Source organism: Engystomops pustulosus, chromosome 8 (assembly GCF_040894005.1).
Source record: "Engystomops pustulosus chromosome 8, aEngPut4.maternal, whole genome shotgun sequence".
Classification (NCBI taxonomy): domain Eukaryota; kingdom Metazoa; phylum Chordata; class Amphibia; order Anura; family Leptodactylidae; genus Engystomops; species Engystomops pustulosus.
In genome coordinates, this window is record NC_092418.1 from 52,028,599 (window position 1) to 52,047,235 (window position 18,637).

General features: G+C 43.5%; 1 protein-coding gene across 18 annotated transcripts in view; it reads right to left on the reverse strand.

Moving 5' to 3' along the window:
* PMS1 (PMS1 homolog 1, mismatch repair system component) overlaps positions 1-18,637 on the reverse strand; it is a 357,887-nt gene that overhangs the window by 260,070 nt on the left and 79,180 nt on the right. For 17 of the 18 annotated variants that reach the window (XR_011849384.1, XM_072120929.1, XM_072120930.1 and 14 more), the window contains 2 exons: positions 11,499-11,601; positions 4,540-4,703 (listed from right to left, as the gene is read on the reverse strand). Coding sequence is in view for 17 of the 18 variants with exons in the window: in XM_072120929.1 (XP_071977030.1) it covers positions 4,540-4,703; positions 11,499-11,601 (267 nt within the window). In the remaining variant the exon portion in view is untranslated. The remainder of the gene's footprint in view (positions 1-4,539; positions 4,704-11,498; positions 11,602-18,637) is intronic. The other variant, XM_072120932.1, reaches the window with a different exon arrangement.

An 18,637-nucleotide genomic window follows, 5' to 3' on the forward strand; every position in this document is an offset into this window, starting at 1 on the left:
ATTCTGCCAAAGCTTTTATTCCACTTTGAAACCCTCCCTGTCCTGATCCCGCTAAAAGTACTAAGGAGCCTTCATGGCCGCCATAAGGAAATTTATCTGTGCAAATAAAAAACATTGACTATCACGACAAATACTGACATTGCCTTGAGATAGAGGAGGCCTGGCAGTACCGGACATATTGAAGTATTACTGGGCGACTCATCTGAGGGTACATTCACACGCGGTATGCCCACCGTGCAGCACCGTGTGCTGGAGAAGAGGAGAAGGTGACCCCTCCTCCCTCCATAGAGAATAGCGGCGCACAGCCGCACACACGCTGAAAGATAGAGCATGCTCTATCATTATGCGGTGTGCGGCCTGGAACGGTGCCACACATGTGTGGCACCGTATCTGCGCCGTGCCGCTATTGCCGTCTATGGGGACGTACATGAGAATGAGATCTGAGAGGAATCCCAACCTGGTCTACCCTGTATGCATATACTAGAAGGATGGAGATAGAGAAGTTGTGGAGCGCCCCAGTCCAGTCTAATGCATTCCTCTGGACTACAACTCCCAACATCCCATCCTACTCACTGCTGGCTCCTATGGTACTTACAAGGGAGGTGTGGAAATATTTTGTCTCCCACTTCGCTCTACAGTCAGAACACTGACCCATGAGTTCTTTCCTATATAACCCGAGTCTGCTCTCAGGGTTGACAAGACAGATGTCTAAAGCATAGCATGAGAAAAGACTCTTCTGCAGATTATAGATCCAGGGATCAAGTGGGAGTCCTGTGTGTGGCACTGTTATGGCCGCGCCTCCCTCGTGCACAAACATGGTATTTAAAAACTAAGCTCCGCCCATCACAGAGGGGTGTAACCAATGGGGTGTCGCCTCGGTCTCAAAAGCCACTCCGTCCAATTCAATATAAGACTGGGAGTTCACAGAAACTGGACCGCCAGCTCATTGGATCCAAGGAGCCGTGTCACTAGCTCCGCCCATCTGTTTAAAGGTTAAGTCCTCGTATCATCATTAAGGCAGATATCAAAAAAGAATAAGAGAAATAAGATTGCGGTATGGCTGGCAAGCATATTTATCACTGAAACACAAGATGCGGCTCAGTATTATGAGTATAAGGATATTCAAGATCAGGGACATCCCAGGAGCACAACAGCAGCAGGACCCGTCCCCCAGAAAAGACAACACGGACAGTACCAAAACTTGTTTGAAGGCGCAGGCGCAGTGACAGAAGCAGAACATGCTGAAAACAGGAATTTTGATGTAATGACACAAAGTAATGACAGAACATTGCATTAAATCTGTAGATATATGCGGTGTCACATGGCGTCCCGTGTGTAGGGAAGTCAGATGAAGCAGATATACACTATATGCTCATTAAGACCATCCATTTGGAGGTGACGTCACGGGGAGCGGTGATCCGTTGCCATGACAGCTTTGGGTCTCACGAAGGCCCGAAGCAGTCTCGTTTTAACCCATTCATTACAATGTGCTACCATCACATTGTAATGAATGAGGAGTAAAATCCCCATATACTGCCATATTGCAGTATGGCAGTATATGGTAGGATCGATCAGACAACCTAGGGTTAAAGTACCCTAGGGAGTCTGAAAAATAGTAAAAGTAAAAGTTAAAAAAAAAAAAATTATAATAAAAAAACCTAAAAATTCAAATCACCCCCCTTTCCCTAAAACTGATATTAATATTAATAAACAGTAAAAATCATAACCACATTAGGTATCGTCGCGTCCGAAAATGTCCGATCTATCAAAATATAATTACGGTTTTTCACTGCGTTTAACCTCGTAACGGAAAATAGCGTCCAAAGTAAAAAATGAAATTTTTTTGGAAAATATAAAAAAATTAATAAAAAGTGATCAAAAGGTCGCACAGTCCTAAAAATGATAGCAATGAAAACGCCATCAAAAGTCGCAAAAAATGACACCACCCACAGCTCCGTACACCAAAGTATGAAAAGGTTATTCCAGAAGATGGCAAAATCAAAAAAAAAAAATTTTGTACAGGAGGTTTTAATTTTTTTAAATGTATGAAAACATTATAAAACCTATACAAATTTGGTATCCACGTGATCGTACCGACCCAAAGAATAAATTAGACATGTCATTTGTGGCACACAGTGAAAGCTTTAAAATCCAAGCCCACAAGAAAGTGTTGCAAATGTGTTTTTTCACCATTTTCACTGCATTTGGAATTTTTTTCCCGCTTCCCAGTACGCGCCATGGAATATTGAATACCGTCACTACGAAGTGCAATTTGTTACGCAGAAAATAAGCCATAACAGAGCTCTTTATGTGGAAAAATAAAAAAGTTATAGATTTTTGAAGGTGGGGAGTGAAAAATGGAAGTGAAAAAACTAAAAAAGGCCAAGTCGTTAAGTCGCACTAATTGGCTGCGACATGTGACTACCAACATCATGTGGAAATGGGAAGCTACAGAAAGGTTACTATATTTTTACAATTCTTTAATTTGCCTCCTGCTTCACCATCCAGAAGTTTTCTATTTGAATCTCTCCTAGAAAAGATTCAAATGGATCATGTATCGTGCTTATAAAGATGCTTCAATGGGCAAGAACTGTCTAAGGACATCAAGGACAAACTTGTAGACCTGCACAAGGTTACAGAACAATAGGCAAGCAGCTTGGAGAGAAGACAACTCTTTGCATAATTATTAGAAAATGGAAGAAACACTAGATGTTATCTTGAGTACATTTAAGAATCTTGTCTATGTGGGAAAACCTTTTTAATGATGACCGTCAGTCTTCCTTGGTCTGGGCTTTCATGCAAGATCTCAACTAATGGGTTAAGGATGATTCTGAGAAAGATCAGGAATGAGTCCAGCAATACACAGCAGGACCTGGCCAATGACCTGAAGCAAACTGGGAACACAGTCTCAAAGATTACCATTATATGAACTGGTTTTCCTTGTCATATGGAGATTCCCAGAAGACGATAGGGAAGAAAGGGAGACAAAGAAAGCACACTAGATTCAATAGTAGCATACTCTTCAAATCATATTCCAGGTATAAGTACAGACTCTTACCATATGAGCATAACAAGGGTTCTTTACACCAAATTGTCTGGTATGCTGCCAGCCATAATCTCCGTCTGCAGCTGTGTGAAAACCCAGGTACATGTTTTTGCTGTATTTCAAAACAAGCACAACTATCACTATGAATATGGAGCGTAAATATTTACATCCATTCATGTATTTTTTAAAGGTTACTGGCTTGGCTTACTATACAACATGTTTTGACCCAGTACTTGAGTCTTTCTCACGTGAAGGACACAGGGTACATACCTGACTGGATGCAGTGCTATTCTCTGTATTCATATTGATAATTGTGCCTATTATGAAAGATTACCATTAGTAACACACTACGCTGCCAAGGATTAAAATCATGCAGGGCTTGGAACGTAGGGGGGAACCAGGCCAACACATGTCCAGGCCTGTTTGAAGTTCCACAGTAACCATCTGGATGACCCAGTGGAGGTATAGGAGAAGGTCATGTAGTCAGATGAGACTGAAACAGAACTTTTTTTTTTAGTATCAACTCCAATTGCTGAGTTTGGAGGAAGAAGGAAGGTGGATACAACCCTAAGAAGACAGTCCCAAACGTCAACAGTGGTGTTGGGGTGGTTTTCTGCAATTTGGGAAAGGATCCCTATTAAAGGGAGGATGGATGTGGCCATGTATCACAAGATTTTGAAGGATTGAAGATAAAAGCATTAAAGAGCATTCAGTAAGAGCATTGAAGGTGGGTCGTGGTTGGGTCTTCCAGTATGGCAATAACCCAAAACACAGAGACAGTGCAACTAAGGTGAGTATCTGCATAAAGCATTTCCAGGTCCTGCAGTGGTTTAGCCAGTCTCCAGAACTGAACCCAATTAAAAATTTTTAGATGGAGATGAAACTTAATGTTGTCCAGCAACAGCCTCAAAACCTGAAACCTATGTAGAAGATCTGTACGGAGTACAGTGTGCAAACTTGGTCAAGAAATAAAGGAAACGTCTCACCTCTGTAATTTGTTTCTGTACCAAATATTATGTTCTGTTTTTCTATGAGATCAAATACTTATATCATGCAATAAAATACTATTTAAATATCATACAATGTGACTTTCTGATTCAGTCCCTCACAGTTGTAGTATACCAATAATGAAAATTACAGTCTTGAAAATTTGGCCTGGGATCACATCTGCTCAGTCCCGTAACTATATAACACCTCCCATTGATAGCAATGCATTTATATGGTGACAGATTCCCTTTATATTGTGAAATCTCAATGTTCATCAGTGATATATTTCATTTATAGCCAAAATAGTGGCAATTATAAGAATATCCACCTAAAAGCTAAATAAGAGGAAACTGGTCTAAATAGATGTTCATACACTCATGCCTAGAAAAGTTTTGTACTTCTCTCTGGGATTCAATCAGTATCCTTTTTTTAATTACAAATATTTTTTTTATGCAGAAAAAAATATTGTTGGTTAAATATATTAAGAACATAATAAGCAAAATTACCTTATTGTGCACAAGTACAATCCTAACATCTGGTTTAATAAGCCCATAGGAAATAAGCAGATCCTGAATTTTCTTGAGCTCTTCTTTGCATTTCTTTGCATTGGAATAATACTGCTTTCGAACAGGCAGATTTTTAAATAGTTTCATTACCGACACTGTAGTACCTAAAAGAGCAACAAACAGAATATAAAGTGAGATGTACAAAAGCTATTATGAAAGTATTTACGGCATTTCTTCACTTTCTTTAAAAACCCCTTTAAAGAAAGTGAAGAAATGCCGTAAATACTGTCATCCAAGAGTTTCAATCCAAGAGTTTGAAAAAAAAAAAATGTGGCTGGAGGGTGGGGGCTGCATAAAAAAATAAACATGTACTTTTCTCCTCAGTCCCCTCCGGTGTCAGGCACCATGCCGCTATTTGTTTACAGGGGCAGAGAAGCTGCACAGAAGCTGTATGTGATGGGTTGGCGTGCCCCCTTCCATACCCCTGTAAACTAACAGGGGCACGGCACAGAGATACCATGCTGCGGGACCACGGGAGGTACCAAGGAAGTAAGTACATGTTTATTTTCTTATGCGCCCCCCCCCCCCAATGTATCGCTATTATTTTTTATTTTTATACTCACAACTAATAACTGTGCTGTTTACACTACATTCATATGTATGTGAAATGTTTGCCATAATCATGTAAAAAGTATATCCAACATTTGTACAGTATAGAGACTTCACTCGAAAACAACATCAGGTTTGGACTGGTAAAGAATGAGGAGCTCCACTACTTACAGCTGCAATTATTATTTTTTTTTTTCTACACAGTTACATACCACCTGTTGCATAGGGGATTGCACCATAGCTTCGTCTATGTAATGGGACCATGTTGCAGTTTTCTGCAGAGCTGGATAAAATGGGTCTGGTGTACAGGAAACTTTGAAAGGAAGGCAGTGTGCAACATCCCCCACCGGGGCCTAACGATTTCTTGGGGCCTGGAGACAGCCGGGGCACAGAATATCGGAGTGGCTGGCGATTGTGGCCTTGGGCACGGTGCTTGGTATGGGGACCGGTGGGCTGTCCTACAGTCTGGCACTCCAGCAGGTAGTGTGTGCAAGAAAAATGGAGGGAGAGGCTGAAGCACTTGTTTCTCCCTGGGGCAACCCCTGAGTGTCTGTAAGATAGGTCCCTGGGTAATGGATGTGGATGCACGTGGTGCTAGACAGCCATATCCAGGGATCAGACGAGGCAACGTTGTGCAAATCAATTTATAGTTCCTTATTGAACAAAAGGTATCAGGCAATGGGTCAGAACGGTCAAATAGCAAATTCGAATTTCTGATACTGGAGTGGTGGTGGAGAGGGGTCCGCAGGAATAAGGCACCAGCCTACTGGTAGATGCAGGCTGGGAGAATTTAGATGGAGCTGTGTCCAAACTGTGGAAGCTGAAGCTCTGGTTAGAGTCTCCTGACCCAGTTCCTGGAATTGGTTTCTGTGGTAGCACTGAAGGTGTGCTCTACACTCTCTCTCTCTCTCTCTCTCTCTCTCTCTCTCTCTCTTCACTCAGACCATGTGGTCTGGACTGCTGACAGGCAAAGACCATGACGTCAGACAGACCAGCTAAGACTCTGTAGACTAAGACCATGTGCTCCCACTGCACAGGGGTTTTATACTCCCCCTGGTCAGGTGGTAGCACTCTCCAATCAAACTCCAGTTTACAGCCACATAATTGGATAACATTTTACACCCATTTAACTCCTTCCTTTCCAGGCAGAATCTACAGCTGCAATTACATAATCTCTTATGCTACAAACTTACTAGAGGGTTCATGACTCCCTCTGACAGCTCCTTAACCTGGAGAGGCCGCTATTCGCAAATACCAGCCTGCCTATATATTGGCAGGGGTGTTGCCTACGGCTCAGCTATGGACCAAAAGCTCGCCAGCAGCATATGTCCTGCAGGTGCAGGTGGTAAAGTGCACTTTAGGGTCAGTGTTGGATAAGTGCAGTGCATGGGGACAACCCGCCCATGGTCCCAGCTACAGGCAACGGGGATGGTGTTGGACTGGGTACATAAATGAGGACTGTACAGTAGGTAGCTAATGCCCTTAAGCCAACTGTTTGCTACGGGAAAGGTGTGGTGTCATGTCCTTTAATACACTCCTAGCCCCAAAGCCTGCAAATTTGTCTGAAGACATGTCACCTAGGTGGCAGAATCATAAACATAAATGATATATATAGTACCTGCCGTCTGATGGTCTTACTCTAGTGTATGTCGTCTAGGTGTCACTATTTAAACACCCCTGGTCCCCTAAAGACCCTTGGTGTACACAATTAAGGAGCTCCGATTTGAGGCGAAATCTGCGGTCAGGATTTGACAAATACAAAGACTGTTGTGCGAACATCATTAATCGCATTGTCTTAAACAGCCCAATGGTTACATGGCTTGAAACGTTACATAACGTAACCTGATGGCAACCTTGAGTAGCACAATAGCAATGTCCATTTCCTAGAAGGAAATGCATACAGAATGTCCATTTCCTAGAAAGATGTCAGCTTTGCAGGTGTGGATCCTCTGGACCACTGCAGGCGATGACACAAGCCACTACCTGGGACCGGAGTCTAAGTGGAACCCGGCCTTCGTCAGAGCCCGCCGCAAGGCGGGTTAGACGAGCTGCGGCGTGGTACCACCAGGTCGTTCCTCAGGCGTGACTTGTCTGCAGTGGCGGCCAAGGTGGTAGTACAGTGACGGCAGACAATCTCGTGGTCAAAGTCCAGGCAGAAGGTCAGGGCAGGCGTCAGAGATGCAACTTCAGAGTCCGGTCCGGGGTCAGCAACAGGAGGAACACTGGAACACAGGAACACGGAGGAGCTCAGGTAACACTGTTACACTGAGGGACTCAGGAACGCAGGAGACACAGGAACGCAGAAGACACAGGAACACAGGAATCGCAGGCAGACAGCAGAATAGCTTTCTCTCAGGCTATGAGGCACAAAAATCCGGCAAGAGACACAGAAAGAGGCAGGTTTAAATAGTTTAGCGAAAATGGTCAGCGCCAATTAGTGGCGTGCTGGCCCTTTAAATTTACCAAAGGTAAAAGGTAGTTAATGGGCTCCAGCCCATTGGGGAAATACTTACTGCCTGAGTCAGCAACAGGTGTGAGGACCTCAGGGTCTGAGAAATGTACCTGTTTGGGGTTACGACCCTTGCACTGGGAAAGCTGGTACTTCTGCAGGTATGCAGGAGTCTTCCCCTTATTGTCTCCCGTTGAGATATCCGGAGTACTTGTTGGGAAAAGATCGCGGTCTCGTCGTCATCGTCCTCCGAGTCAGGCACTGGAGCTGGAGTCGCAGGTACCTCAGGTGTGATGGGGGCAACAGGCTCAGGAACCACGTCATCCTCCAAGGGCAGCACTATCAGGGACTGCTGCAGGGATGGCGGCCTCTCTGGAGTAGCTCGCACTGGGGTAGAGACAATCAGACACAAGTGAGGTACAGTCATGAGGTCAATGAAACTGAGGGTTGACCAACACAGAGGGTCTCTTGGACTGGTTGTTGGGGTTAGAGGACTTGACACAGGGGTGAAGGATTGAAGACATCTCTTTAGCCAGTTCCTGTGTACCCGGAATATTTGACGGTCTCCTCTTGAAATCTTGTAGACTTCAGGGGAGAGACTGTCCCTAAAAGGTTTTGCTCACACTCCCAACTCCCATCTAATTTACTGGTGGGATGGTTGTTCCGTAGTGACACTCATTCCCTGGGGACAAGAGGCTCTGCACAGGCATGGCGGTCAAAGTTTCTCTTTTATTTGTCTCGGGCCTCCTCTACACGTAGATCCACAATTTCCCTGGCATCTGCCAGGCTCCTCTGGTGTTCCTGGACAAAACAGTCTGGGGGAGCAGAGATTGGGAGTCAGGGGATTCCATGTCCAATGCCATATCGGTGGAAAGATGGCCATGTCTCCCGAACATAAGGTAGTATGGGGTGTATCCGGTGGAGCAATGGGTGGTGTTGTTGTACAGATACACCGGCTCCGGTGGAAGCTTCGGTTAGTCAGCCCTTTTCGCAGGGTCAGAGTCCTCAGAATGTCGATGAAGGTCTGGTTAATTTTCTCACAGAGCCGAGGCCTTGTCCACAGAGAGCAGCCCCGAGCTGACGCCATTGTTGTTGTTATTGTTCACGGGGGCCCCCCGACACCGCGGCCAGGCCTCCGCCGCCTCTGAAGGCCAAGGTCCTGCGGTTCATCTCCGCAGCTCACACAACACACGGGGCCCCGGGAGCGCCCGCGGGGGAACTGCTGCCTCCCCCGGGTACAAGACGTGACGTGCCCGCTGTGCGGTGCCGCTACTGCCGCGAGCTCTCCGCTCCCTCCACCCCCCGCTCCCGGCTCTCGGCTCCCTGCCCCTGCTCAAGCTCCACGCTCCCCAACCGCTCCCTCCGCTCCCTCTGCCCCCCGCTCTCGGTTCTTGACCTACCCGCTTCCGGCTCTCGGCTCCCCTTCCACTCCCATCTCAACCCGGCTCCACTAACGTCCCCTCCAGGCTCTCGGTTCCCGGCTCCCTGCTCCCCCTGCCCCCGCTTAAGCTCCAGGCTCCCTAGCCTCCCGGCTCTCACGACCTACCCGCACCTGGCTACCTCACCGCGCCACCACCGCTGCAGGACAAGGCATCGAAATTTCCAGGAACACAATAGAGAGGTAAGGTTACTTTATCTTTGCATATATATGTGTAATATGTGTATATATGTGTAATGTGTGTATATATGTGTAAATATATGTAATATGTGTGTGTATATATATATATATGTGTTTGTATATATGTATATGTGTGTGTGTATATGCTGTATCTACTGTTTGTTTATGTGTATATATGCTGTATGTATATGCAGCATTTGTGATATTTATCAGGGCTTCTATTTTGTACTACATGGCAGTACTCGGTATGCATTTTATACTACATGGCGACACGCTGTATGCATTTTATACTACATGGCGACACGCTGTATGCATTTTATACTACATGGCGACACGCTGTATGCATTTTATACTACATGGCGACACGCTGTATGCATTTTATACTACATGGCGACACGCTGTATGCATTTTATACTACATGGCGACACGCTGTATGCATTTTATACTACATGGCGACACGCTGTATGCATTTTATACTACATGGCGACACGCTGTATGCATTTTATACTACATGGCGACACGCTGTATGCATTTTATACTACATGGCGACACGCTGTATGCATTTTATACTACATGGCGACACGCTGTATGCATTTTATACTACATGGCGACACGCTGTATGCATTTTATACTACATGGCGACACGCTGTATGCATTTTATACTACATGGCGACACGCTGTATGCATTTTATACTACATGGCGACACGCTGTATGCATTTTATACTACATGGCGATACGCTGTATGCATTTTATACTACATGGCGACACGCTGTATGCATTTTATACTACATGGCGACACGCTGTATGCATTTTATACTACATGGCGATGCGCTGTATGCATTTTATACTACATGGCGATACGCTGTATGCATTTTGCATTGCTTTATTTTGACACCAAACCGATATGATGGATCTGGTCCGGACACTCCCTGATATCTTATATTATAAGCTCCACCCCTCCATAACCCCACCCCACCTGGCCATGGGGGCAGCTTAAAGCCGGTCCCTGGTGCAAAAAAGGATTGAGGACCTCTGGTCTAGAGCACACATTTTATCCCACTGCTAGAACTGATATAGTGAAAAATTACTATACATTTATTCTATGATCACTTATTATACAATATATGATTCTTATTGATAAGTATATTATATTTTGCTACCTCTACATTTCTTTCATGCACCTCTAAAAACCTCAGAAAGTGGCCAAATGTCTATAGCATTCTGAGCAAAATTCACAGTATGTTTCATTAGTGAATATCGCCATCTAGTGCGGATATCAGAAGAGCATTCATTATGCACATTTAGTGGCCATTGTAATAGAAATCACATAGCTTTGGCATATAATCTTTATTTATATAGTGCCATCATATTCCCTAGTGCTTTACAAATCATAGGGAACATATACAAATAAAATACTACATTACAGAGTACAAACAGTCATATGGAACAATAGGCATGAGGGAGCTTACAGTCTATGAGGATAATTCCTTCAATGTTTACACTTAGTAGAGAAACGTAAATAATTAAAAAGGTCCCTGCTAACTGCATGAAATGTTAACTCTCTTTACTAAGTCTCTTCCCACCTGTTATCCGGCAATTTGATCCCGACCGCGGCACCTAACGTAGCATTTCACAGGCGCCACCATTTTGGATGGCCAATTGCAACACCTGTGGCGTCATTGTAGTGGTGCTTAGGGTTTCCTTAGCTATAAGCCATAATACTCAATATTCACATAAATAAACACTTAAAAACACTTTGTTTGTAATAAATCTATAAAATATATGAGTTTCACTTTTGGAATTGAAACTTTTAGTTGATATTCTTATTTATTGAGATGCACCTGTAGATGAGCTGGCACTGAACTCTTTATATGTTGTGGTCAAAGTTCTGTGGCAGAGTTAAAGCAAACCTGTCACACATATGAGTTTATTACCATGCTGCTGCAGGTCCCATTATACAAAACACAAACATGCATTTGACTGAGATCTGCAAGTTTGTTTTTTAAAAATCACATTCAGAAATGGTACCCTTCTCTATTCAATTTCTGGAACCTGAGTCATGTGGGGGAGTCTCTAGCAGTAGCATTAAAAACACACCCATATGACTTGGGCTCAGGAAGTTGAATAGAGGCCGCAGACATCATATATGTGTATTGCATAATGTCTCCTACAGCAGCATGTCTAACCTTGCTAACAGGTTCCCTTTAAGTAAAAACAGCTGAAAAGTATTGTCCCCAATGACCTTGGACTTAAAGAAGTTCAACATAACCAGTAGCAATTACCTTGTCCAAGATGTGTTAGTTTCTGCGAAACAACATGTCCATTGTTATCCAAAAAATACTGAGTGCTAACTGGGTCAGTGGCTGTCTTTGTTGCAATGTGTACCTAATATAACAATGAAACAAACATTTTATTTTTAAATTCTAGCATAATATTAGGCAATTTTCACACACACAAGACACATGAGTGACTAGATGTGTTGCCGGTTGTGTTTAGTAACAATTATAATAAAATAATAGACATTATTAAACATAATTTAAGTCAAAATATAGTCATTGAAGAAATCCTACAGAATGGCGTCATATTCGAAGCTAAGAGGGCACCCACATAGGGAAATGTTTTTTCTCCCAATCTGTATGTTAGCAACTCTAATACCACAGGTTACATTGCAATTGCAGTTTTAATGCTGGTACAATAGACGTGGCGTATACAAATTCAGGCAGAAAATGTCAACATTTACCAACTTTGCACATCTTACTGCAACAGTCACCATGTGCACCCTGATGGGTTACCCACCAGCACTTCAGAGTCGTTCCTCTCTGTGACATATAAATTCATATACCTGACCGAAATTGTGGAGAATTTGAAGATCTCCACACATTCCACAAGCAGTTGAATGCATTAAAAGCATGAAGAATGGAAAATTATCTATGTTCTTCTACTGGAGATTGATATCATGGAAGTGAAGGAGATCTTGGGACACACTGCTGCCTGTGAGGTGCAAGTGATCATCTTGTGCCTTTTTTACAATTTTTCATCATATACTTTAATGGACACCTTACTTGACTGTCAGGCTGGCCCGTTTTAAATGGCTTCTGAGGAGTTTGGGTTCTATTAGGAAATTATGAAAGACCCTTTTATATTTACTTACCTATTTAGCCACATTGCGTGATGACTTAATTAACAACAATGTCTAATACTGATTATATTATGATAGAAATATTTTCCCATCATGAGATACAGATACATATGTATCATTGATATTTTTTTTACCTTGGTGTTCTCTCTCCCCCTGTTCTCTTACCGACCACTCACTTTTCAAGATGTCTAATTTGATTTGTTTTGTAACTTATGCATACAGTTATGATAACCAATGAGCAAGAGCTGCTTGTTGACATTGGGACAATCTGGGCGTCCCACATAATAGATTAATTTCACTGTTATGTACATCTGGCACCAGTTATCTGTTACCTCACTTATTTCTATTGTAAGTCCTGGCACCATTGTTGGTGCTCCATTAGTCTTATTACATTGTACCTGTTCGGCACCATTTTTCTGTGTGCGATTTACTTTGAGTTATTGTGCTACTTCCTGTTTGTCACCATGTTGGTGCTCACATGTGACTTATTGCAAACCTGTGTTACCTGTGAAACTATTCTTATACCGTCTATTTTGATTTTGCAGCTGTGGTTGCTGGGCAGATGGGGAGACATAAAAGGTAAATCAATTTTTGAAAGGCTTCATACCCCCTGAGAAAAGCGCTTGCGCAACGATACGATTCGGAAGCATACCACCCAAGTCAGGGTTTGGATCAGTTGTCTGCCTTGTTAGGTCTTTTTCATTGATTATTCACTTGGTCCCTGGTATCTATATCTGTCTATATGCTTGACATATATATGCTTGACAGGTCTCCTGAGACTTGCACAGGTTACACCCTATGCAGGAATTTTATCTGTTATCACATTTTATGTTTGGTTCTTGATTGAATTGTAACAGTTCTCTTGAGAATAGCTCATGTGACTACTTATTTAAAAGGTGATCTTTTTGCTGCATTTCAATGACAAAAACATCCTTTACAATATTTTACGGTGTTGGTGCTTATTCATTGTGATATACTTGTCTGCAACTACCAGATTCAGTGGTGCTAGCACACCCATGTTTTCTATTTTTGTTGGGTGCATATTTGTACTTTTGAATTGCTTTTAGAATTTATATGTACAGGCAGTCCCAGGTTACATACAAGATAGGGTCCGGAGGTTTGTTCTTAAGTTGAATTTGTATGTAAGTTGAAACTGTATACTTTATAGATGTAGATCCAGACAAAAAAAATGTTGGCCCCAGTGACAATTGTTGTTTAAACATTTTTTGCTGTAATGGGACCAAGGATTATTAATAAAGCTTCATTGCAGACACTTTACAGCTGATCATTGCAGCCTGGGACTATAGTAAAGCATCCAGAGAGCTTCCCCAGAAGTCAGAGGGGTCTGTCTGAAACTTTGGGTTGTCTGTAAGTCAGGTGTCCTTAAGTAGGGGACCGCCTGTATATGTGTTTTGTCACTGTTCTTGATAGAAATAAAGGTTGTTCCTTTGATGACCATTTTTGTTAATGTATAGCACACTTCTTTTTATTGTATAAAATTATGGCATATATAACAAGATATTTCACCACTGGTAAACTTGATCTGTTTCCAAATGTTATAGCAGGGTGTTAGAGTATACAGTTCTCCCCAACAATGTATGTAATACTCATAGATAGAAACTTACATGTGTCTGCACAATATGTGGGGAGCGATGTCTTTTCAACACACATGCACAGCTTTCTGCTGGCGCAACATAGGGCGAAGGAGAGCAAATGCCGGTTGGAATTCTATTGTAAAGGAGGCATCAAGGTTTCCAATTCAAAAACCTTTTTGGTCTCCATCCCAGACACTTTTGACACCTAGCCAGCCCACCCCTTTCCCCACCAATCTTTGGAATGTATTGCAAAAAATATGAATGATTTTGGGTCACAGTTCTATTTCTTTTTATAATTTAATGACAGAGAATGATTAGGGAAACCGGATTTAAGGTTTCTCACATGTTCTCAAAGCCTCTCTTTGAGACTTCTATAGGTTCTACCTATGTACTACCGCAGGGGCATGGAGTCAAATATATAACTGCTATTTTGTTCCAGGTCAGAAATTCTGTGACTTCATATTCATATCTATTCACAGCGGGCTTGAGTTTGGTGGCGGGGGGAAAGGGGGGGGGGGGGTTGGGGGGGTTAGAAATCAATTCAAACATGTCCCACACTTGTAGAATCACTTAAAGGTTAACCAAGTATTACTTATTGTTGAGCGAAATGTTTTTTTCTTCTTTATTTTGTTTCCAAATTTTGAGCCTGTGTATATACAGGCGGTCCCCTACTTAAGGACACCCGACTTACAGACAACCCATAGTTACAGACAGACCCCTCTGACCTCTGGTGAAGCTTTCTGAATGCTTTACTGTAGTCCTAGATTGCAATAATCAGATGTAAGGTGTCTGCAATGAAGCTTTATTGATAATCCTTGGTCCCATTACAGCAAAAAATGTTTAAACTCTAATTGTCACTGGGGACAAAATTTGTTTGGTCTGGATCTACAATTATAAAATTTACAGTTTCGACTTACATACAAATTCAACTTAAGAACAAACCTCCAGACCCTATCTTGTATGTAACCCGGGAACTGCCTGTACTACAAAAGGTCTATCACACTTATTATCAACCAAGACCACAATACAATTACCATTCATACCAATGCAACGTTCCCACACCAACTAAATATCCAGTGCAGACCCAAAATTGCTACAAGAAGTGCAACTATGAACAAGAACACTGGCACAACAACAATTATCTGAAACACCGCTATCACCTTTCAGGATAACATTAACCCAAGCAACAACAGGGGGTCATTACAGGGGGGCTGTGTGTGAAGACATTACTGTGAGACATTACAGGGGGGCTGTGTGTGGGGACATTACTGAGGGACATTACAGAGGGATTGTCTGTGGGGGACATTACTGAGGAAAATTACAGGGGGGCTGTGTGTGAGGACATTACTGAGGGACATTACAGAGGGGCTGTGTGTGGGGCCATTACAGGGGGCTGTGTGTGTGGGACATTACTGAAGAAAATTACAGGGGGCTGTGTGTGGGAAATTACTGAGGGACTTTACAGGAGGGCTGTGTGCGGGGACTTTACAGGGAGGCTGTGTGTGGAAACATTACTGAGGACACTACAGGGGTCTGTGTGTGTGGGACGTTACTGAGGGAAATTACAGTAGAGCTGTGTGTGGGGGACATTACTGGAGGACTGTGTGGGGGGCATTAATGAAGGAAATTACAGGGGGCTGTGTGTAGGGGAAATTACTGAGGGACATTACAGGGGGCTGTGTGTAGGGGACATTACTGAAGGAAATTACAGGGGGCTGTGTGTGGGACATTACTGAGGGACATTACAAGGGGGCTGTGTGTGGGGAACATTACTGAGGGACATTACAGGGGAGCTGTGTGTGGGGACATTACAGGAGGACATTAGATGGGGGCTGTGTGTGGGAACAGTACAGGGGGGCTGTGTGTGGGGATACTGCTGGGGACATTAGAGGGGGGCTGTGCCAGGGGACATTACAGGGAAGCTGTGTGTGGGGACATTATTAAGGGACATTACAGGGGGGCTGTGTGTGAAGACATTACTGTGGGACATTACAGGGGGGCTGTGCCAGGGGACATTACAGGGGGGCTGTGTGTGGGGACATTATTGAGGGACATTACAGGGGGTCATTACAGGGGGGCTGTGTGTGGGGACATTATTGAGGGACATTACAGGGGGGCTGTGTGTGGGGACATTACTGAGGGACAATACAGGGGGCTGTGTGTGAAGACATTACTGTGAGACATTACAGGGGAGCTGTGTGTGGGGACATTACTGAGGGACATTACAGAGGGGCTGTCTGTGGGGGACATTACTGAGGAAAATTACAGGGGGGCTGTGTGTGAGGACATTACTGAGGGACATTACAGAGGGCTGTGTGTGTGGGACATTACTGAAGGAAATTACAGGGGGCTGTGTGTGGGGGACATTACTAAGGAATATTACAGGGAGGCTGTGTGTGGGGACATTACAAGAGGACATTACAGGGGGGCTGTGTGTGGGAAATTACTGATGGACTTTACAGGAGGGCTGTGTGTGGAAACATTACTGAGGACACTACAGGGGTCTGTGTGTGGAGGACGTTACTGAGGGAAATTACAGTAGAGCTGTGAGTGGGGGAAATCACTGGGGGACATTACAGGGGGGCTGTGTTTGGGGGACATTACTGGGGGCTGTGTGTGGGGGACATTACTGGACGACTGTGTGGGGGGCATTACTGGGGGGGATTTGTGGGGGACATTACTGGGGGGGGTGAGGAAATTACTGGGGAGTTGTAACATGTGAACTAGCCTTCAGAGAACCAAGATTTTGGACAGTGAAGGACATAAGATGTCCGTGTGGTGAACACCTCAGGATGGAAACGTGGCTAAAGAGGAGACGTGGTGATGGCGGGCACTTTCACACAATGCGTTGCGCCACGTTTTTGATGCATTCAGCCTTGATTACATTCTAAGGTTACATTGCATTTCCACTGCATCTGCTAAAACGCAATGTAACCTCAGCATGTGATCAAGGCGGAAGCCTTTGGAATGCGTCAAAAACACAACGCATCATGTGAACGCACCCTCATAGTGAAGTGGACACGTCACCTGCAGTCACTGAATGTAACAAGAAGGGGTTTCTGTATCTGTATAGACCCTCAGTAAAGTTGTTATTGGCACAACCAAATGTGAAGGGACTATGTACAGGAGTGGGTATTAATGAATCGTTTACCACACTAGCAGCACCCCTGCTTCAAACAGTAATGTTTTAGTGAAAATATGAGACAAAGTATGAACTCCAGTTCTTGTTGTTATGTCACAGTTCGGCAGTTGAAAGGGGGATTTCAAAAAAGTCCCCCATAGTCACATGAATGAGAAAGTAAGATAATGTTCAAATTCTAAATGACAGCAATAAATGGCATTTATGACCAATTCCAATATCATTTTTCAAATTTGAAAAGAGGGGTCAAGTGACCAAAGAGGCCGAGGAGATGATGGCAATAACTTTTAGACCTCGTGGTTTGATGGTTTTTAGTTTGAAAACCGTTTCACTGTTAGAGCGTAGTGGTAAAATCTCTAGCTCACCTTCCTAATTTCCAGGGTTATCTGTTGAACAGCCCAACCTGTAAAGGCTCTCACTCGTGAATGATGCTTTTGGAATAAATTTTCCGCTATGGTTGTAGGATTAAATGTCTTGTTTTGTTTTTTGGATTCATATGCCATCTGCTCATACTTCTTAATGTTCAGCATATGCTCTCTGATACTCGCTCTAAGGTCACATATTGTCTTATCCACATATTACAAATTACATGTACATTGTAGAAAGTAAATCACTCCACATGATGTACAAAAGATGTGTTCCTTAATCTTGTATATACAACCTGCACTATCTTGGAAAGTCTTCTTTTTGAGGACTTGGCATGCTGTAGGGCCACAGGTAAAAAAAAAAACTGGATATAAAGTTGGTTTCTTATTGGCATTGGAGAAATGACTTTTCACTAATGCATTATTAATAATATAACCTCTCCTGTATCCACTAGTGGCCCTGTCCTCTAAGACTTTCATCAAATCCAGATCCGTTTAAAAGGGGACCTACCACCACGATTCTACCTATAAAAGGTAGAACGGGTGGTAGGTGGTTGAATGGGACGCGAGGATAGCCCTTTTTTGGGCTAATCCTCACGTCCCGGCTATCCTTTAGTAAACTTTAATGCCTGTATATGCGAATTTTTTTAAACCGCTACTGGGGCAGGGAGTAGCCGGACATGAGGCTACTAGTCGCGGCTACTCTATGCCCCAGTAGCCTTGTTCCTCCGCCTACCATGTAATCTGCAAGGAGCTGCGCGCCCTCGTCCGAGTACTCGGTGTTCTGCGCTTGCGCAGTAGCGCCGGCCCCGGAGCTACGGCCGCGCACCTGTAGGCCTGCGTGCCAAAGATTACATGGTAGCGGAGGAACGAGGCTACTGGGGCATTGAGTAGATGCGACTAGCAGTCTCATGTCCGGCTACTCCACGCCCCTGTAGCCGCTTAAAAAAATTTGCATATAAATGCATTAAAGTTTACTAAAGGATAGCCGGGAGGTGAGGATTAGCCCAAAAAAGGGCTATCCTCACTTCCCATTCATCCACCTACCACCCGTTCTACCTTTATAGTCAGAATCGTGGTGGTAGGTGCCCTTTAAAGTATAGGCCAGTACTTAGATATAATTTCGTTAATCTTCATTGATTATTTTACCTGGAGAAGAGTAGATTTGTCATTATGGAGTGCC